This window comes from Aspergillus ambiguus (assembly GCF_047715705.1).
Source record: "Aspergillus ambiguus strain CBS 117.58 unplaced genomic scaffold BDV59scaffold_8, whole genome shotgun sequence".
NCBI classification, from domain to species: Eukaryota; Fungi; Ascomycota; class Eurotiomycetes; order Eurotiales; family Aspergillaceae; genus Aspergillus; species Aspergillus ambiguus.
In genome coordinates, this window is record NW_027395521.1 from 674,287 (window position 1) to 694,366 (window position 20,080).

The following is a 20,080-nucleotide window of genomic DNA, read 5'->3' on the forward strand; positions in this document are numbered from 1 at the left end:
ATAACATGAGATATCCATTGTGTTAAAACATTCGCTATGCATGCAGCCATGCACAAAAAGCCGCCCATAGTTTGGTAGTACTCCGTAGGTATAACATGCATAAATCATGCTTCGAGTTCTTTCCGCATTGCCTCCTTCACAATTGCCCCGCACATCTTTGCATAAGGATTCGTCTGTACCGCCAACTGCTGTGCAACCTGATTCCCATACCTCCCGCCAAAGAAGAAATCCCGGCTGGCCATCTCCTCCAATTGATCTGCTCCCACTTTCTGCAGTTTTTTCACGGATAAATCCTTTTTCTTAGCCGCCTTGAGCAGAAGGTATCCACGGTGAGTGTGAGAGTCAGCTAAGATCCTAGCCTGGACCGACGACACTGGATCGGCAGGTGATCGCGGTGTCGCTAGCGAGATTGCTTGACCCAGATCCGAGAGCAGATCCGAAAGCACTTTTGCATTGTCTGGTTCAAAAAGACGCTCGTCTGAGTCTGACTGACCAGTGCTGCTCTCATCAGAGGGAAGATCCATCAGCATCCGCAGTGCTTGCGCTCTATTGGCATAGGCCGGTGGGTAGAGCGGATGCTCGTTGATGAGACTATCAAGTTCTTTCACAGCAGACTGCACAACATCTTTCGCCACATGGCTAGGCTGAAGTGTCCGTACTATGGCCAATTCACGGCTTTTGAGTGTCTCATACTCTGCCGGGGAGATCTCCAGGTGTGCAGGGAAAGGCGGTAGCGATGGATTGATAGTGACCGCCGACGAAGGTGAAGATTCGGCATCAAACAGCGCTTGCAGCACCGCAGAATCATTTGACGTCAAAGACGGACGGGAAGACTCGATTGTGGTCATTGTGTGATGCGTGTGGTAGTGTCAACGACCGAGGATGATGTGCTGCAGTAAGTCACTCACCGACTGGAGATCATATATGTCCACCTCCTCATGGAAAAGACGGTCAGATAAGACGTTCCTTGGAACTGACTCGTCATCAGATCATCTGCTGGCGGATATTTGATGGCGATATGCCGGATGTTGAAAATACCCGCCGCCACCCGCGCTTTTCCACGAAACATCCGCGAAGAACCGCCGGAAACCCTAATTTACCTCAATATCAACCGTCACGCGCAGACAAGCGAAGTTGGGATGGATGCCATCATGCTGACTCGTAATATCCAGCAGTGCAGATGGAAAATATCCGTTTCGGAGAAGGGGGGTTAGGAGGGTTATTATAATAATAGATGAGATCCCACTCGTCCTCAATATTCGTCCCATCAACTCTCACTCCCATTATCTACATCCAAAAATCTTTCCAACCTCCTATTGCCCTCAACATGGCTCCCTCAGCAATCTCTAATAGCCCTCCTACTACGTCAGACCGTCTCTCATCCAATCTGGCCAGCTACCGTGGCTATGACCATGTCCACTGGTATGTCGGCAACGCCAAGCAGGCCGCCTCATACTACATCACAAGGATGGGATTCGAGCGTGTGGCATACCGCGGCCTCGAAACCGGCTGCCGGCATACATGTTCCCATGTAGTCCGCAATGGTGACATCACCTTCGTGCTGACCTCGCCGCTACGCTCGATGGACCAGGCAGACAGGTTCACGCCCGCGGAGCAAGAACAGCTGCGCGAAATCCACCACCACCTGGAGCAGCATGGAGATGGCGTCAAGGATGTCGCCTTTGAGGTTGACTCTGTCGACGCTGTCTTTGATGCTGCCATTCGTAATGGCGCAAAGGTCGTCTCGGAGCCGCGGTCTTTTGAAGACGCTGATGGTGTTGTACGTATGGCGACCATCCAGACCTACGGACAGACCACACATACCCTTCTGGAACGAGGAAGATATCGTGGTGCTTTCCTCCCCGGGTATCGGGTTGAGATGGGCGCACAGGATCCTTTGTCCAAGCTGTTGCCGGGTGTGCATCTGAACCGGATTGATCACTGCGTAGGAAACCAGGATTGGGATGAGATGGATAAGATTTGCGAATAGTGAGCTTTCTACATACTCTGTCCCTTTTTGAACGAATGTTTTATTGACCAGTCGAAGTTACGAGAAAGCCCTCGGTTTCCACCGCTTCTGGTCCGTCGATGACAAGCAAATCTGCACGTATGTCCCCACACAGCCCTCTCACGGAGACGATATGGCTAACATAAACAGTGAGTTTTCGGCACTCAAGAGTATAGTCATGGCTTCTCCCAACGAAGTCGTGAAAATGCCCATCAACGAACCCGCTAAGGGCAAGAAGCAATCACAGATCGAGGAGTATGTAGACTTCTACAACGGTGCTGGTGTACAGCATATTGCTCTTCTCACCGACGACATTATTCGCGACATTACAAATCTCAAGGCCCGTGGCGTGGAGTTCATCAAGGTTCCTGATACCTACTATGAGGACCTGAAGATCCGACTCAAGCGCGCTGGCCTGGTGCTCCACGAGGACTTTGAGACCATTCGTAGCCTGGATATCTTGATTGATTTTGACGAGGGTGGATACTTGCTGCAGCTTTTTACCAAGGTATGCGTCTATAACCTGAACCAGCGGGTTCTAACGCGGATGCTAATTGCCAATGTGTGCAGCACCTGATGGACCGCCCCACTGTCTTCATTGAGATCATCCAGAGACATAACTTCTCTGGATTTGGAGCCGGGAACTTCAAGTCACTCTTCGAGGCAATTGAACGGGAACAAGAACTGCGTGGAAACCTTATTTGAAATCTGCTATGGGATGGATATGTTGATGTTTTGTGCATTTGATTATACCACCTGCATCTTGTCGAGCGAGCACTTATATGCTATCAACTATAGCTGCGTTATAACAAGTCTACAGTTTACGATATTCCAGTCACCAGAATAGTATTTAGGCTATAGATCTTGTAGATAATTATTTCTTCTTAGATGCTCCTCCTGGTGTCGACCCCGGACGACGCTTGTACTTTCGAGGATCTACCATAGTTTATTAGTAGGAATCAGGAAAGACGGAGAACAGGGAGAAACCTTTTCGGCTCATCAAAACCTTGTTTCGTGTTCCCTTGCCCCCTTCCCAGAAACCACTGCCTGCTTTGCCTATGAGCACAGCGCGGCATATTCCGCAGTTTTCCGGTCGATAGATTTGCTCTCTGGAGCAGAAGCCGCTGTAATATGTTAGTGCTCGCTCGAATACCCGGATGTTAGGCGCTAATGTACCAGATCATTCGATTTGCGTGCTCGTTTGGGTGATCAGTTGCTGCATCATGACATCTGGTCTTGTTAGAGCTCGTCGTTACCCGTGCTTACGTTTAATAGACTTACTTGTCACAAGGGAAAACCTTAGCGCAGCAGCTGAATCTGTGGCATGTTAGATATATTTACAAAGTGTAAAGAGCCAATGTGTACCTGAACCAGCGATAGCTTTTCCCATAGTGCTGGCAGCGTCCTCGGCGGGGAAGTTCCTGTCCCGCTACAATACCGAGAACCTCCTTCGGCTGTGCACTTAATTAGCACTTTTATTACATATACGAGACCTTGCGATACTTACCTTCCGCTTAGGCAGCCCCTGACCTCGAGAAGAGTCTAGTTGATGAAGGTTAGCATGCACCGAGCGACGTTTTATCGACAACACCTACATGCTGCAGATCCGACACGGAGGAATTTCACTTCTGGCACCTTAAAGACTGATTCAGGTTAGTTCCACTAGCTTCTGAATATATATTCTGCAACGTACCCATTTTTCGATGGCATTGCCTGCAGTTACCCATGGCGCTCTCTCCTCGATATGCGACAACACCAGGGGCGGGAAACGCCGTTGAACATTCGGAGCAGGTCGGAATGAAGCTACTACAGGGGCGTCAGTTTCTATCCAGGATGTGAATAAGGACAGTTAAAAGGTACTGACCTAGGAAGGAGGTCGGCAACGGTACATCCATCCAGATCGAGGTATCCAGCACGGTTGGAATGGGAGTGTATCAACTGCCGACGAAATCCTGCAAACCAAATGATCAAGAATTCAGTATAAGTTCGCTCTTCCCATAAAAGGCAGGCTGCCTCTTACCAAGGCTCATCGTGTTCGCGCATTTCTTGCATGATTCGATTTTCGGAGAAACAGTACTCCCCTTTTCCTTGATTTGGGGGACGTTTTTCACATCCATTGGCTCCTTGCATCTTTCGCATTTAACCGTGATGCATAATCCAACCAGCTCTAGTAGTTCAATACCATATAACTCCAGAAAAGGGAATGAAAGCGCGACACCTTGCTCCTTTGTGGACTCAGGTAGATCGGACACAGGAGCCCCACCATCTTCATCCTCGCCTGAGAAATCCTCGTCAAATTCAGAAGATTCGTCAGTCTCTTCGCTATGGCTACCGTCCTCGCCGACAGTCCATTCAGGTGGGCGAGGGACAACGTGAATGTGCGGTTTGTCCTCCAGTTTCAAAGTTGGGATCTTGGAAGAATTTTCAGTGGCTGAGATTGTAGAGCCACCTTGCACTTCCGCAGGAACAGGGCCCTTCATTAGCGGAGTTTTCGCAAGATTATGCATGTTGCTTGTCAAATAGTTGACCTGCGACATCAAATTCAGCTGTGCGTTTCCTCTGACCCATTGTGAGAACCCAAGTTGCACAGCTTCGGCATCCTCGCCATCGACCCCTTGCAGTTCAACCGCACTGGGCTCCAAAGGATACAGCTGAGGAACATGGAGTTTCATCGTCTTAACAGATCTTAGTGGAATGGGGAGGAGGTTGATCTTTGCAGGCTGAACTGGGATGGTGAATCCAAGTCCATCCTTCGACTTCGCAAAGAAAGGCAATCTCCCAAGACGAGCTTCGATCTGTTTGGTCTCCATTGCCCTCCTCCGCTCGGCCTGTGCCTTCTCCTCTGAACTATACACCCGACTAGGCTTAGGGGCGGGTGGCTCTTGAGAATCAGGTGCCCTCTTCTCCGATACCGTGATAGACCGCATGCCATCCACAATCTCTAGGGCCTCGGCTTTCGATGGTGCACCGATATTTGGAACGAACTTGAGGGTAGGACCCCTCTCCGTAGTCGTAAGTAACCGCTCTAAATGACGATCAAGGCTATTCATCCAAGACAACAGGGTTCCCCGTCCACCACTCCGCACAGTACTATCCACAATGTCATCGAACCCTCTGGCAACATTGTTTTGAAAAGCATCATCCATTTCCGGATTGGCCACTGTCAATGTGGGCCGACCCCGCGTTGGATATGATAGCGGGACGTGCAGAACGCACTGTAGCTTGTCCAGCTCAAAGGGAAAGTCTGGGTCTGAAGGAGCTAGTCCAAACCTCAGAGTCGTCCCAGAGTCAGTCACCTCCTCTGCTGGGTGAAAGCGTCGTCGAATCTGGTTGAGCTGGAACTCCCGAGGATTGGCGGTCTCTGCTTTGGAGATCGGCCTCTGGCCAGGGTTTGCTGGGGAGATGTCCATGTTGGCCTGGCTATAGTAACGCCTGGGGAAGGATATATCGTGGCTCGATAGCTAGACCTCCCACTTTAAGCTGCACGACAGACGATTCCTCATGGTTATAACAAGCAGCCTACAAAGGCTTAGTCATCGCAGAGGAAGTCTGTTCACGTGACTAGTGGAGGCGATGACAGCGCATGACTCAATCTGACTCCCAACGCCACATGAGTCAATTGATGTTTTTTACTTTCTGACAGCCAGTCGGACTTTTTTCTCTACGGGTAGGTGATTCTAAATTCTACTGCGTGCTCTCATGTTGTTCGTTGAAGGGCTGTTATTCCTAAAATAGACTAGCGTCTTATAATCGTTTGCAAAACTGCGCAGATCTATAGGACGGGGCAGTCATTCGCTTGCAAAAGGATTTTGCTACGTATGTATATGTTTCAGCGAGGGTACGTAAATGAACAAGCATGCTTCCACGACTTCCTCTCCTTTCTGTGTAGAAAGTCGGCGGTTGGCGGGTAGGGTTCCGTTCAAGGTAATGTTCCGCTAGGCCCCTATCCGCTTGCCACGAAGCCATATATTTAAATCAATTTAAGGGGAGACAGGAAAGACAACCTTAATTTCAATTACCTCCTATTCTAGAACCCAATTCAAGTTACCTTTTTTGATAATGGAGAGTCATTCTTTTGCTGGGGTTCTACTGGATTTCGACGGAACCATCATTGACTCTACGGAAGGTTTGTTCGTATCCCTGCGCTTAATATATCATTACTAAAGTCGTCCAGCTATTGTAGAGAACTGGAAAAGGTCAGGCCTAGATATATTTATTGCTATACAGCCGTATTAACCATTATTCTATACTATCCAGGCTTGCACTCGAATTAGGGGTCGATTATCAAGAAATCCTGCGTACATCCCATGGGAGACGAAGCATTGATGTCTTCAAACAACTGGACCCCTCAAGAGCCAATTGGGAATGTAAGTTCATCTTAAAGATAGTCCATCCGAATTTAACTCAACCTATTATTAGACATCAGTGCTATGGAAGCCAATATCCCCCTGATTGGTACTCCCGCCGTGGAAATTCCCGGGGCACGCAAATTGCTGAAAGCGTTGGACAGCAATGGTGTCCCGTATGCCATTGTGACTTCCGGCACAAAAGCCCTACTAGATGGATGGCTAAAGGTTCTTCAACTACCGAGACCGCAAGAAGTCACGGTTGCAGAAGACGTCAGACTGGGGAAACCTGACCCGGAAGGCTATCGCAAAGCTCGAGACAAGCTCTTACGGGAGAGTGGATCAAATTGCGTCGATGTGTTAGTAATGGAAGATGCTCCTGCTGGTATAAAGGCTGGGAAAGCTGCAGGGTGCAAAGTCCTAGCTGTGTCGACGACACATACTGTTGAACAGCTCAAGGAAGCTGGTGCCGACTGGGTTGTTCGAGATCATCGCTCAGTGAAGCTCGACATAGTCGACCATAATCAGTTCCGCTTCTGTTTCAATGACTTGTTATAAACTTGGAAGACGGGCAGCTCGGCGATGTTTATTATATATACAGTTAGGATAGTTATCCCACATACAACGTACAAATTTGCACTCCCCTAGAGTTGGTTAATCGAAACAAATCCTCTATATCTCTACATCTTCCTTATCCAATTCTACAATCGAAAAAGTCTCTATGTATAGAACTATACCTCTCTCCCAACAACCGTGGAAAAGCTCCAAAGTCTGGCAAGGTTACGTTGAACCATCCCCAGAATAAACTTGAGTATGACTGAGAAGCCCCATGGTTTGCCAGAGGGTATCCCTTTCAATATGGCTGATCCTTACCTTCAAGCCAAATCCTGTATAGCTCTTCGATGACTGTCAGACCATCAGCAAATCCATGCTACTTACTTAAAAGAAATATCCTGGGAAGTTTGAAAAAGAGAATGCCATACCTACAGAAGTGGCAACAATATAGACAATGCCTCGAATCCCAGACCATTGTACAACAACGATAGTCATGCAGACGGTCCGGCCGGTTCATGGTAAGACGGACTTTAAGTGGCTATGATAACACAAGTTCCCCTGCATGACATGACCATCTGAAAACTACCAGCATTAGCGTTACCTACGGTAGTAGCGCAGCGACTTGTGTATGCAACCTTTGGATGGATCTTATGCTCAAGAGGTAATAGGGGTGTCTGGTGATGCTGGGGTCGATATAAGCCGACAGGGATGCCACAATGGTGCAGAGAACAAAATATAAACGAATCGGAGTTTATTTGCAGGTCGTACTAATAACTTGACTTAAATTACTATGACACAAGGGCCACTGTCTAGGAAATCCGGTCCGCCTTAGAACATCTCCGCCAGCAAAGACCTCACAGACGACGTCACCTGACAAAAACAATAGATACACTGAAAAACACTCTAACCAGGATCAATCTAAATTTGCCCTGTAGGATCCGTCGACACGACCTTTTTTTGCTCACCAGATAGCGCCATGAGATTGAGTGCCTCCTGGATGTATGCGAAAGTGTGGTTGCACATTCTGGGTTTTGAATACAGTATACACCACATGACACCAGACTCAGGCACATCGTCCTATATTGCAGAAGATGACAATTACACTTGTCAAGTTTATATACGATCATGTTCCTGCACTCATAGGAAGCACATGCAAAACACAGAGCAAGTCCCAAAACCATACTTCTCACTCACAATGATGCTCTCCATTTTCCTATGCGGCCTGCTCGTTGCAAATACAGCACTTGGCCAGCAATTTGCTTTAGGTAACCAACAACAGCAATCTTTGGGCATCAGCCAGAGCCTACTGGGTGTCAGCCAAGTGATTGGAGGCTTGGGCTATAATTATTCCCGCTCATATTTCCCAGTATGTTCTGCGCTTTGCAGTATTCTCCATTCCAAAAGACCATATCCTCTGTTGGCTAACCATAGTATCTTCCTTCAGACAGACACTTTCGATATGAGAGCCGACTTTGGCCGTAGTTTTGAGATTTCTGGCAACCGCGAAACTTGCATCGGCTTTGCCAACGGGTATTCCTTCCCATAGCATCCTTAATCAATCATTCTTAGTTCAGAAGAAGAAAAGGAAAAGACTTACGTGCTTATCTTGCGCTATTTTAGCCACCGTGTCGAGACGATTAATGCCACCTGCCGGGCAGGCCCTGCCGTATGTACATTGTACACGTAAGTGTTTCCATCGTGGGTGCTGTCAGGATATGATCGCTTCTATATGCTAACTGGCGATCTCAGGGATCAAGGGTGCTCAGGAGGAACGGTTCAGTTTCAGTGCGGCGGGACATCTTTTGGCTTTCAAGCGTACAGCATCAAGTGCGTATCGCAGGCCTAACACGACCTCTTCTAAGCATGATTTATGGGGATATGCAATGTCGCGGAAATTTGAGAAAATCATTACCTTGGAATGATGCATTTTGGCAGATTTTCATTCCAGGAAGACATTGGGACTTAAGTTGCTGATCAATTGCTAGTTCCAAATTTTGACTACAGAAGTGTTTGCAGTATATTTAGCCGTCTGAACTGAAGTTCCAGAGTACCCCTAGATTATGTACGTCACCGATATCTCTTTAACGGAATGGGGAATTAAACAGGCATCGTGCCTCAATTGTTAGGCATGGTGTGGGAATTATCTTTTCTACATCTCCTCTACTGGCCTATCTATAGTGTCTATCTGTTGTAGACCCAAGCCCGCTGGAAGAATAGAGGAAATCGAAAGAATGGGCGTGGTGTAATAGGTGGGCCTTGCCTCATTGGAGTCTTGAATTCTCCAATGTTCAGACATTGTATTATTTGTCTGGAACAATCCATGAACATGTCAATTATAAACTGGTTTCACAATATCTTAGATAATATCAAAGCAACGGTTACCGTGTTGACCATACAGCTAGGGTTCAGGCTAGATAAGGAATCAATAATGCTGTCCCTAAATGGATATTGCAATGTCGCAACGGAGGTTCAATGCATAGTGGTCAATCTTCATGTGCTTTCGGGCTAAATTTAAACACTTCATCTCAGGACATGTTCGAAAATGACACCATTCTCATAATGGACTGGTTGTTGGCGGTATCAGAAGTGTATGCATCTTCAATGCGCTCCTGGTTATACCGTAGGAAACGCCACATGGGCGACGCCGAGAGTGTCAGCTGGAATCAAATGGATAGGTCAATAGGACATTTGCATCTATTTAAGGTTGCATCATCGTCGCTGAAGACAGATGCTACCCCCACAGTATCATCTGCAAAGGTTCTGGAGCTACCATACATGATCAATAAGTAGTCTCGAGATCTGTCAATCTCAGCTCCAAAACTCCTGCCCTAACATCATTAACGAGTGGACGGCTATAGCCGGCGAGCGCACATTGACTATACTCGTCTTCAAATCTATATGAGTGATTATGTAGTGGCTTCTTATTGTTCTCACATTCGATAGTCACAAGGTACTTAATAAGCCTGCTAAAACTTGTGATTTTCTGATCGTGACTTTTGATATGCTCGCGTATCCCAAAGCCGAACAATATAGCATTGCAGTTAGAAGAACAAGCAGGCTGCTCTTCATGGGAACGGACAAAGAGTCGGTCGAGAGATGTGTGGACACTGTTAACAGCATCTTTGATTCAGATGTTTATTTGATCTTCGAAGATTGAAAGCGAACTTAGTCAATCGGAACTCACCGATCATGACACACGGTATACCGAACCCATGGGTTTCGAATTGTCCCGAGCATCCTTGAATGGCAACATCAGTTGCTGATTTGAATTCTCCTAAACAGAAAACCTAAGCTACCCATATGTACAGGGTGACATATCTTGAGACGTTCTAGGGGAATTGGACTACAGCTCCTTGACCCACAGTTCCTTGGACATGTCAACGACCCCCTGGTAACCGTAGTAGTCAACTACGGTGGCCACGTTGACGAGCGTGTCGAGATTCATTGTCCGAGGAAGGCGACCTTGACGGCCATTCATGGCATTCAAGACCACCAAAGAGCCTCCAAATCAAAACCAGTGGCAGTGATAGATGTGGAGCCGGTGGTGTGAAGAGATTCACCCTCCTTCCAACTGCCTCCTAGCATACGTTTGAAGTAGGGCAATTCTAATATTAAATGTTTGGACCTGTTTGCCGGCGCCTTCGGTAGGGTTCCGTTTGGTTCATTCTCAGAGGACTTCTTCTCAGCTGATTGCTCCAGAACTATGATCATATCCCCATCGGGTCCGCGACGTGCGATAATTCTTCTATGCTCTTCGAATCTGATAATGCCCCTAATATCTGGGGCCCTTAGGGACGAATGGACTTGGGAGTTTTTTAGGGAAGGACAAAGTTGTTCGAGAACAAATGGGAAAACCTGATTCCGCTGCGGTGATCAACCGAGTCGCGCTAGTTCTGGATAGGGATTCATGCCACCGGCCGATCTATAGACCTGAGGGCTGTGGGATCGCCCTAAGATATGCTACCTAAAACATGTGGCGGGACTGCAACAAATAATAGAAGGCTACTAGTAAAATAATAGATGAATGGAACTGGTGACGCGGTGTCATCCTGCCTCCATGAATTCCTCGTCCAACGCTTTATACCGATCAGACCGACGGTAGACAAAAGCTCCTTGTAGATACCTCTGCAGGTCAACCCCCACGGCCCCCTCCTCATCATGCTTGGCTTTCGACTCCCTCCAGTGGGCTTCATCTCGATACTGATGGCGGAAACTGCATAGTGCAAAATCGAGCATAAAAACCTTGAACTTTGGTCCTGGTTCCTCCCGCACATTGAAGCTCCTGGTCTTGACATCTTCATTGAGAATGCCCCGGTCCCCGATTAGATGTACAACTCGAATTGCCTCCTCACAGATAGATTGCCAGGTATCTCTAGGGGCATTTCCAGAGACAAGGCGCAACGGAAATCCATGTATGTATTCAAACAGGATTCCAGGGATCTTGAAGAACCTATCGACGGATTCTCCACACGAGACATAATAACCGGGAAAAGTGACACTCTCGAGTTGTCGAGGAACGCACTCCCCTTGAAGGTCTTTCATCAAATCGTACGCCTCGACTTCTGTCCGGAACCGACTCCACATAAGCTGATGGAGAAACGCTTCGTTTTGCGCGGCATTGAATGGTTCGCCTTCGCTGTTGTCGAGTCGGGTCAGAAATTCCAATGCGCCACCACTAGTAACGAACCGAAAATATTCGACATCTAGCGCCCGGAACCACGGACAGATTCCGTGGTCTCGTCCGAGTTTGGTAGCAAAACGTCGGTCAAACAGCTTCAGCACAACTGCGCCCTGTGGTCCCGGCGAAGAGATGAAGTTCAAGAGCATTGTACAATATGTCGTAAAGGGCTCGAAGATTTGAACTATTTGGGCGCTGACTTCTCGTTTATTGCAGGGTGGGCCTTGCCATAATGTTATGGTCTGGCCGACCATATACGGGGTTCTAGAGGATCAGTATGCTATCAAATAATTTTTCACTGGATCAGCCACCCACCGTAACAGTTGAGGTTCCATTTTGTATAGATAAATCAATCAACTGGTAAGAGGTAGAGACAGTTTCTCATAGCTTGCGAATGAGTTGGTCGTAAGTTGTCTATGAACTTGCGTCGATAGAGGCCTTCCATACGGGAGTGGGTCGCTACTTCCATCTCCATACTTCACTCCATCTTTACTCCTTCCAAGCCTATGAGTCCATTATCAAGGCAGCACCTTGGTCTTTTCGACATGCCCAAGACTTTTGCAATGGGAGTAAGATCCGAAGTTGGCCTACAACATCCAGCCAGCCGGCGATGATGCCATATGAGAGTCGATACACAGAGCCTGAGAAGAGTTGCATTCTAAGAGAATCTATGAGAATCAGTGTCCTTATTCATCTTAATAGAACATGAGTTCGCCTACTCTATTCACGGTTTCTTTGGTGGGGGGCTGTCAATTTTGCTCAGTTACTCTCTCTCTCGGGCAATACAATACCCTATCCAGAAACTTCATTGTAGCGCCGACTCAAGGAGCAATGGATTCAGGTTGCTTTCAGCGTGCAGGCAGTTTATCCATGCCATTCACAGTAGAAGCCGTAACGCGTAAACTACCCAAATTTAGCTAATACGACTATCATCAGGGCAACGACAAGGGGTCAAGAGACAACCTTTTTGAGACAAAGCGCCTTGCTGCATTCCCCACGAGTACCACTGGTTCTGCCTAGATCAGCCATAAACCCCATTACTGAGCATGATCTACTCCAACACTTCCTAGGTAGTCGATGGAGGCGTGGTTCGACTCGGATGCAGAGTCGCCGGCAGCGCCAAGCATGTATCAGGGTCTCTCTTCTAACAAGTGGTGTCAGCGTATCTGGAGCTCTTCCGATTGCCCCAGGGGTTATTCTTCGCTAGGCCCCCGACGTGGATCTATATGTAGCATGCGAGTGAGTCTCTTCCATCTCCCCAGGTAATAGTCTCGTTCCCACTGCCTCTCTTTTTCAGCAATTGACACTCGCAGATCATGTCATTCCTTCTTGTCGGCTCCTACGCTGCTCTGGGAGCTCTATCGCTGATCGCGTGGAATGTGATCCGTCAACTGCTCTTTCGAAACCCGACTGAACCGCCTGTGGTCTTCCACTGGATTCCTTTCTTGGGAAGTACAATCAGCTATGGCATTGATCCCTATGCTTTCTTTGCATCCTGCAGACAAAAGGTCCGCATTCCCTCCCATTCTATCAACTCCAGCGGTCCGTACTAACTCCCCCAGTACGGCGATATCTTCACCTTCGTCCTCCTGGGCCAAAAGACAACCGTCTACCTCGGTGTAAATGGCAACGAATTCATCCTCAACGGAAAGCTCCAAGACGTAAACGCAGAGGAGGTGTACAGCCCTCTGACGACCCCCGTCTTCGGATCCGACGTGGTATACGACTGCCCGAACTCGAAGCTAATGGAGCAGAAGAAGTTCATAAAATATGGTCTGACGCAAGCAGCCCTGGAGTCTCACGTGCAGCTCATCGAGGGCGAAGTCAAGGACTACCTGCGCACCTCGCCCAACTTCCACGGCCCATCCGGGGTGGTCGACATCTGCGCCGCCATGGCGGAAATCACCATCTTCACGGCCGCCCGGGCGTTGCAGGGCGAAGAGGTCCGGAGGAAGCTCACGTCCGAGTTCGCCGACCTCTACCACGACCTGGACAAGGGCTTTACGCCGATCAACTTCATGCTGCCACGGGCGCCGCTGCCGCACAATAAGAAACGGGATGCGGCGCACGCGCGCATGCGCGCCATCTACATGGACATCATCCGCGAGCGACGGAAGAACCCCGCCCGCGACGGCTCGGATATGATCTGGAACCTGATGCGGTGCCAGTACAAGGACGGACGGCCCGTGCCGGACAAGGAGATCGCACATATGATGATCACACTGCTCATGGCGGGCCAGCACTCCTCGTCGTCGATCAGCGCGTGGATTCTGCTGCGGCTTGCGTCAGAGCCGGCGGTCCTGGACGAGCTGTATCAGGAGCAGGTGGCCCGCTTCGGGGAACCGGACGCGCAGGGCATGTTCCCGCCACTGCAATTCCGCGATCTGGATCTTCTGCCGCTGCACCAGAATGTCATCAAGGAGACGCTCCGGCTGCATTCGTCCATCCACTCGATCATGCGCAAGGTGAAGAACCCGCTCCCTGTTCCTGGAACGCAGTATGTTGTTCCCACCAGCCATGTCCTTCTCGCGTCGCCGGGGGTGACGGCCATGAGTGATGAGTATTTCCCGAATGCCAGTCGGTGGGATCCTCATCGATGGGAGGACCACGTTGAGCAGGGCGATGATGGGGAGATGGTCGACTATGGCTATGGGAGAATGTCTAAGGGAACGGCAAGTCCGTATCTTCCCTTCGGGGCTGGGCGTCACCGCTGTATCGGTGAGAAGTTTGCTTATATCAATCTGGGGGTAATTGTGGCAACGATTGTCCGGTATATGAAGCTGTTCAATGTCGATGGACGGAAAGGCGTACCCCAGACTGACTATTCGTCTCTCTTCTCTGGGCCGGTAAAGCCGACTATCATTGGTTGGGAACGGCGATTTCCAGAGAAGTTGCGGTCTGATTGAGCATACATCGCTCGCATAATTTATTGTTGAATACTTCTTGGGGCATGTTTCTTTCCGGGCGTACAATGGCGCCTCTCATGCAGATTAAAATCCCGTATGCCGTACCATAGATACGATACGTTACTCGAGCAGGAGGTCCTTTCTACATCGGAGTCTGGGCTGCAAGATCGCATGTGCTTGACCGAACTAGGAAGGATGATAGCATGAAAGCAGTCAAAAGTATCATAAGCTACGGCAGGTTCAATAATCGCGCATGATTTTCAAGATATCACTACATGGCTACTAGAATAGGTCAAGCCGGCGTCGTGTCGTCAGACCATGAACGGCAGATAAGCCAGTCCAAAGTACGAGGTGTCAGTGAATTTTGCGCCGGACTGCAAGCCGTCTTCCCGCGGTGTAGTATGCAACAGTTCGTTGGTTGGGCGGCACACACTTTTGAGGCTGATCCGCCAGCTCAGCACCATCCATCCCATGTGGGTTCCTGGGGGGCGTGTGACCAGAATGGAGGACGGGCCGTTGCCAGATCCAGGGGGAGGACTGTCGTGCGTGTGGATTCCGATAGAGATCCGTGGCCTCCCATTAGAAACATGCATCGAGGGCACTGATCGGTGAGGACCTAGAACTTTGAAGGAATACGAAGCGTTCCTTCAATAGACGGTTGTTCCTCCAGCAGACGTCATCTGGACGACCATTCCATCCATGGACGAATACAAGCTATCTTACACTGGGTGATTCGATGGTGTAGATGACGGCAAGTGGATAGGCGCAGACTCGCTTCACCACACATGGATTTGTGTGCCGTGCAATTAAATATAAATCTCTAACCGGGATAGTTGATGACTTGTCAGAGTCTGAACCTGGATTCGGGGCAGGGGCAACCCAGAGCACAGGGTTTCAGTGCCAACACATTGATCTGGTGACCTCTTGGTGGTGGGATCGACAACGCCCAGGCACTGGCCAGCACCAAGCCACCCTGCACCTGTCTAGAGCGGCGGTGGCCGGCGGGGAGCCCTCTTAGTCTGGCAGATACACCGGTGGGTGACAGATGATGAAAAACGACGTGATTTGGGCGGCGGCAGGTCATCTGGAGGCAACGGCCACGTGATACTGTTCGCGCATGTCCTATACAAGCAAAACCAAGCGTAGAGAGACAGCAGCAATGCCCATGATATCATGGCGGGGTAACTGGAATCCGGGGAACGTCAATTCAGGACGTTTCGTGGGCGTTGGGTGGGACAGCGAGGTGCAGGGAGAGGCGTGAACGCTGCTACCGACGTTCAGTTCGCGGGTATCCAGGGGCACATCTCGCTTCTTCCCTGTTTTGCGCAGGGCGCAGGCGTTCTAGGTTGGAAGCCCTACAGTGACGGATTAGAAGATACTACAGACGATGTTTCATGGACGATCATGACGAAACCCGAATGCGGAAACCCGATATGATCAAGACATTCGTTTTCCTGATATCATACTCCACGACACCAGTCATCATCATCCTGACTCGCAAGATGCCGTGAGAGGCATCTGTCCCGAGACGTTGCAGACGGTCGAAGTCTCCCACCCTCCAGCAGGACGGTGATCTATGTATGAGTTCTCCCAGGCCGCAGCCGCATCGCTAGACCCTTAGGGCGTGGGTTATCGCATACCATCCAGCCCTGTCGCACGATGTTATCATAATTACAACCCCCATTGACACGCAGCATGCAGCACCGCGCTCGGCTACATGCAGATGAATCCATTTCGCAAGTGTCGTCTGCCCGAGCTTAATGTCCACCACCAGATCAACATCTCATCAAGATCTACCGCACTGAACGACTCGTCATGGATCTGCTCCATACCGTTGATGTTATCGAATGTTTCGTGGGTATGTAACGGGCCGACTGGTTACGAAGGATTACACGACCCGCCGGGACGCCCACGGCCTTCCAGCTATTCCTCCCTCTCCAACCACGGAAATCCCATGAATACGGATAGGAGACATGGCTTGACCATCCAGCCACCAAACTTACCCTCCCCTCACAATACCTTTATGATTTCTATACTCCGTAGTTGTCGGGGGAGTCCACGACTCCCGACGAGCGATCGGATCGCTCGCAGGAAACCAGCGGACAGGAAGACCGTACTACGTACGGCGCGCGGCGTAAAGGGAGTCTCTCCCACATTTCCCCGCCAATTCCTCTGGGCATTTGGCGTCTCCCCGCGTGTGCCCCTCACGGCCGAACTTTTTCCTCGGTGGTGATTTGCAGAGCGGCCGAGGAGGGCCCCAGGATGCAACCTCGATCCACCGGACGAAAATAATCAGGAGCTGTGCGTCCGATCCTTTCTTACCAAAGATACTCGATCTGCGATCTAGTAACCCGCTTGGAGTCAGCAGACTTCCCAATTAGGCGGCTCATCTACGCCAGACCTCTACTATCGACGGGGTTTCTCCGCTGGAATGGCAGATAATCGACAGCCCAGCAGAGGGGATCCCCGAGCTATCAATTCCCGGCCGGGAAAGCATAAGAGATGCGCGGGATTCGCTTATCCGCCGGCAGAACGGGGAATAATTATTCATCACGACCGATTGTAGTCAAGCGAAGAGCTTATTTTGTCGCGCCTCGGGGCTTCCATCAGCGGCTCGCAGCATTCTATACAGATAGTCCAAACCTAAACGCTCGACGGAGCAAAGTCTTCCGATGCCTGCGACCCCAGACAAGTAACGGTCGGGCATTATTTTTTTTTTCAAGCCTCAGCGGATGAGAAACTGGCGGTCAATCAGACTCGGGAATTGCATGATCACGGCCCAGTGATATCAGCGAGGGATTTCAGCTTGTACTGGACCATGTACCTAGTGGGGAAGGCTTCACGAAGAGGGGAAGGGGAAAAGTAATTATGTGCATAGTGGGCATCCTTATGCAAGGTGGACGGTACCTTACCCTACAAGGCGACCATCACGAGCAGCTCTCTATCACATGGCAAGCTAGGAGCTCCCCGACGTACTGCGTAACTGGCAGACATACGATAATATCCTCAGGTCGTCGGCGGCCGAAGCAGCTTGAAGACTCCTCCGACCTCCGTCTCTCTCTGTCCCCCGGGATCTATCAGCAGCGTCTTAAGTTTGGGGCGGGTAAGACTTTTCACTCAATCGTTCCCTAGATATAATACCGTACGAAGAGTCCTGTATAGGCCTCGTACGCACTAGCCAAATACCGGCTGAACATCCCACGCCCAGGCCGGTAAGACCGCCACGCAGAAAGCAAATTATGAACAAAATAGGAAGCAAAATAGAGGCAAAATAACATACTCCCCGCTAAACCCAAACCCGCCACATCTTCCCTTCTAGAACAGTTCTCGAAACACGGTCGGGAAAACTCTGTGGTCGCATGGCATGGCGACGAGAATCCCATGGGTTTGCGGACGCCGCCGGCGATGTTACTTTGCTTTGGTTCACATGTCGGTGCCGGCATGTCCGTGTCACCAGACGAGATGAGATGTCCCTTGCATCTGTGCTTGTCTCCCAATCAGCCTGTCGGGATTAGATATGGTTGCGAGGGCTTGGTGTGGGCGAGGATTGTTACGTAGGAGGCAGTGGGGGCGTTGTAGGAGCTAGATACTATGGAGTACTGCGTACTAGTGGGTTTGATGTTTTAGGAGGCGTTGAAGACAAGACGTCGTGGACTCCATGTCTCTCTCGTTAGAGGTGCGGTGTACGAGTACACAGATCTATCGCTACTCCGTACCTGCGTACGCCGTACGTCATGGTGAAGTCTCGGTAGGATCCCGATCGTTCACGCAAACAGCAACGGACTCATCCACATGGGTCTGTCTACGGAGATGTCTGGTCGCATACCGGGGGTCTTGCTCACCAGTCAAATTTCTCCCTGCCTGGCGGTATGAGACGACCCAAGAGCTTCGTACGCAGGTACTCCGTACGTATTGACACAAAACTGTTAGAACTAACTCTTAGTGTGAGGCCCCATTCTGTCACTACTCCAGCCTATCACCTGTCTCAGCTGAGATGCCGGTGAGGCTGGACTGCGTGCAGGATCGGCATGCCGACGATACCCCGACCGGACAGTCTCCTTGGTGCTCTTCCAAAGAATCATCCCAATTCGAGCCCAACCCAAAAACCGATTCTCAATCCCAGCGCCATCCCATCCACGGTCACGGTACTCTCCCCAGTACCGGTGTACAACCTGCCCGCATCTCTCTACAAATCAAGCGCTGCCCAACCTCACTGACCCACCAGGAAAAATACAAGACCAGACCAGAAGACAGTGGGACATGCAGAAAGAAACCCGACTCCAGTCCGCCGTCGTCCCTTTCAGGGCAAGTTCCGCGGCCCAGCCCTGTTTGGAAATCCACTCGAGAGCTGGGACCAGCCACAGCTGCGTGACGAGGCTCCACGCTCATCGGGCGTTTTCGGACTCTCTGGGTCCTCTTTTTTGTGACCCTTCCGGGTACTTCAGGAACCGGAGGCCGTATGTGGGGGTGAGGAGGACGATGGGATTATTAGGCCGAAAGTCTTCCGTAACGAGCGTGTGTTTTTCGGGGAGTTACCAAGTAGGGTTGGTTTATGGGGGAGCTTCCTGTTGTCTGGAAGTATACACACACACACACACACCATCGAGATCGTAGATGCCAACTACTCCGTCCTTGTGCTTGGTTGATCTGAGCCGATCTTTTCCGGGGAGATCGTTACGTCATGGCGAGCGATGGACAACATTAACCCCTTCAGCTGCCATCGTCGGGGTCTCCGAATATTAGAGGCCAGGACGTTCGCGGGTGCACCAGAAAACTAGATATGTAGATGGAGGGGGATGATCCACGGTATAGCAGTGTCCTTGCACGACACAACACGAGTGATTCCCAACGGGACTACGGCGAAGTCTATCCAAGCATACAGATCGTTCTCAACGGAGTCTAGCGGTGCAGGCGATCGTCGCGAACGAGTGAGTCCCAGACGTAAAGATCATCAGTGCTTGACGTCTGGACATGCTCCGTCGAGTGACATCAGACAGACCTATACAAATTCCATAAGAGGCTCAGATCATGACAAACCTCCCAAAACATCACCAATAAATCATACCGACCTAACCAAGCCATCATCGACACCTCGCCCCGGCAAGACCTCCATCCTTCACAATCCCCGAGCATGGTTCATCCCTCCATCGCGGTTCCGTCCACTTCCATTCATCCATCCATCCATCCCGTCATACCATAGTCGAGGGCGGACGGACTCGTCAGCGGAAGAAGCAATGAGTTCCCCTCCACCCCCGGCACCGAACGAAATCTTCCGATTGAATCGTAATATTAGCAGCACCTCGCAGCTGCATGTGAAACGATCAGTGCGGCGATTCTAGATCTTATCCCCCCACCCCCCGGTCATCGCAGTTGCAGACTGAACCCCTTCCTGTCATCGTCAACATGCCCTGCATGGCTGCTGGCTGCTGTGCTGTCGCCCCTCCACCATCAGCGCCTCATCCCGGAGCTCTGACCGAGCTCTGACCGTTCACTCTGCTCCATCCCTGTCTGGCTGGAGGCCACTGGCGGAGAGCTGTCAGTGCGTCCGACCGTGGCCTAGATGCGTCGGAGTATATACAAGGAGGGT

At 50.2% G+C, this 20,080-nt stretch overlaps 9 protein-coding genes across 9 annotated transcripts; 6 read left to right on the forward strand and 3 right to left on the reverse strand.

The window, feature by feature from the left end:
- Positions 1–15: 15 nt before the first annotated feature.
- Positions 16–881, reverse strand: hmgX. Its single transcript, XM_073689112.1, has one exon. It carries the CDS (start codon positions 846–848, stop codon positions 105–107), a length of 744 nt encoding a protein of 247 aa, XP_073549961.1. The 5' UTR covers positions 849–881; the 3' UTR covers positions 16–104.
- A 446-nt stretch (positions 882–1,327) lies between these two features.
- On the forward strand, positions 1,328–2,713 carry BDV59DRAFT_192123 (4-hydroxyphenylpyruvate dioxygenase family protein; the record flags this gene model as incomplete). Its single annotated transcript, XM_073691999.1, has 4 exons — positions 1,328–1,989; positions 2,048–2,107; positions 2,159–2,516; positions 2,579–2,713. The coding sequence occupies 4 exons, from the start codon at positions 1,328–1,330 to the stop codon at positions 2,711–2,713; spliced, it is 1,215 nt and encodes a 404-aa protein (XP_073549962.1).
- Positions 2,714–2,838: 125 nt separating this feature from the next.
- Positions 2,839–5,507, reverse strand: BDV59DRAFT_174638 (uncharacterized protein). Its single transcript, XM_073689113.1, has 10 exons — positions 4,029–5,507; positions 3,873–3,960; positions 3,702–3,814; positions 3,604–3,651; positions 3,516–3,550; positions 3,374–3,462; positions 3,290–3,325; positions 3,185–3,238; positions 2,996–3,132; positions 2,839–2,944 (listed from the first exon to the last, which is right to left on the reverse strand). Exons 1-10 carry the CDS (start codon positions 5,416–5,418, stop codon positions 2,883–2,885), a joined length of 2,052 nt encoding a protein of 683 aa, XP_073549963.1. The 5' UTR covers positions 5,419–5,507; the 3' UTR covers positions 2,839–2,882.
- Positions 5,508–5,681: 174 nt separating this feature from the next.
- On the forward strand, positions 5,682–7,019 carry BDV59DRAFT_174640 (HAD family hydrolase). The gene is made up of 4 exons (XM_073689114.1): positions 5,682–6,134; positions 6,183–6,204; positions 6,266–6,375; positions 6,428–7,019. Exons 1-4 carry the CDS (start codon positions 6,068–6,070, stop codon positions 6,910–6,912), a joined length of 684 nt encoding a protein of 227 aa, XP_073549964.1. The 5' UTR covers positions 5,682–6,067; the 3' UTR covers positions 6,913–7,019.
- A 3,632-nt stretch (positions 7,020–10,651) lies between these two features.
- BDV59DRAFT_160801 (uncharacterized protein) lies at positions 10,652–12,261 on the reverse strand. Its single transcript, XM_073687554.1, has one exon. It carries the CDS (start codon positions 11,839–11,841, stop codon positions 10,954–10,956), a length of 888 nt encoding a protein of 295 aa, XP_073549965.1. The 5' UTR covers positions 11,842–12,261; the 3' UTR covers positions 10,652–10,953.
- A 419-nt stretch (positions 12,262–12,680) lies between these two features.
- On the forward strand, positions 12,681–14,631 carry BDV59DRAFT_160818 (cytochrome P450). Its single transcript, XM_073687556.1, has 3 exons — positions 12,681–12,849; positions 12,901–13,095; positions 13,150–14,631. Exons 2-3 carry the CDS (start codon positions 12,904–12,906, stop codon positions 14,491–14,493), a joined length of 1,536 nt encoding a protein of 511 aa, XP_073549966.1. The 5' UTR covers positions 12,681–12,849; positions 12,901–12,903; the 3' UTR covers positions 14,494–14,631.
- Positions 14,632–15,832: 1,201 nt separating this feature from the next.
- On the forward strand, positions 15,833–16,894 carry BDV59DRAFT_160989 (uncharacterized protein). The gene is made up of 3 exons (XM_073687557.1): positions 15,833–16,071; positions 16,195–16,794; positions 16,862–16,894. Exon 2 carries the CDS (start codon positions 16,211–16,213, stop codon positions 16,724–16,726), a length of 516 nt encoding a protein of 171 aa, XP_073549967.1. The 5' UTR covers positions 15,833–16,071; positions 16,195–16,210; the 3' UTR covers positions 16,727–16,794; positions 16,862–16,894.
- Positions 16,895–18,149: 1,255 nt separating this feature from the next.
- Positions 18,150–18,900, forward strand: BDV59DRAFT_160808 (uncharacterized protein). Its single transcript, XM_073687555.1, has 2 exons — positions 18,150–18,383; positions 18,443–18,900. Exons 1-2 carry the CDS (start codon positions 18,363–18,365, stop codon positions 18,863–18,865), a joined length of 444 nt encoding a protein of 147 aa, XP_073549968.1. The 5' UTR covers positions 18,150–18,362; the 3' UTR covers positions 18,866–18,900.
- Positions 18,901–19,192: 292 nt separating this feature from the next.
- Positions 19,193–20,065, forward strand: BDV59DRAFT_160786 (uncharacterized protein). The gene has a single exon (XM_073687553.1). The coding sequence runs from the start codon at positions 19,290–19,292 to the stop codon at positions 19,830–19,832; it is 543 nt and encodes a 180-aa protein (XP_073549969.1). The 5' UTR covers positions 19,193–19,289; the 3' UTR covers positions 19,833–20,065.
- Positions 20,066–20,080: the final 15 nt, after the last annotated feature.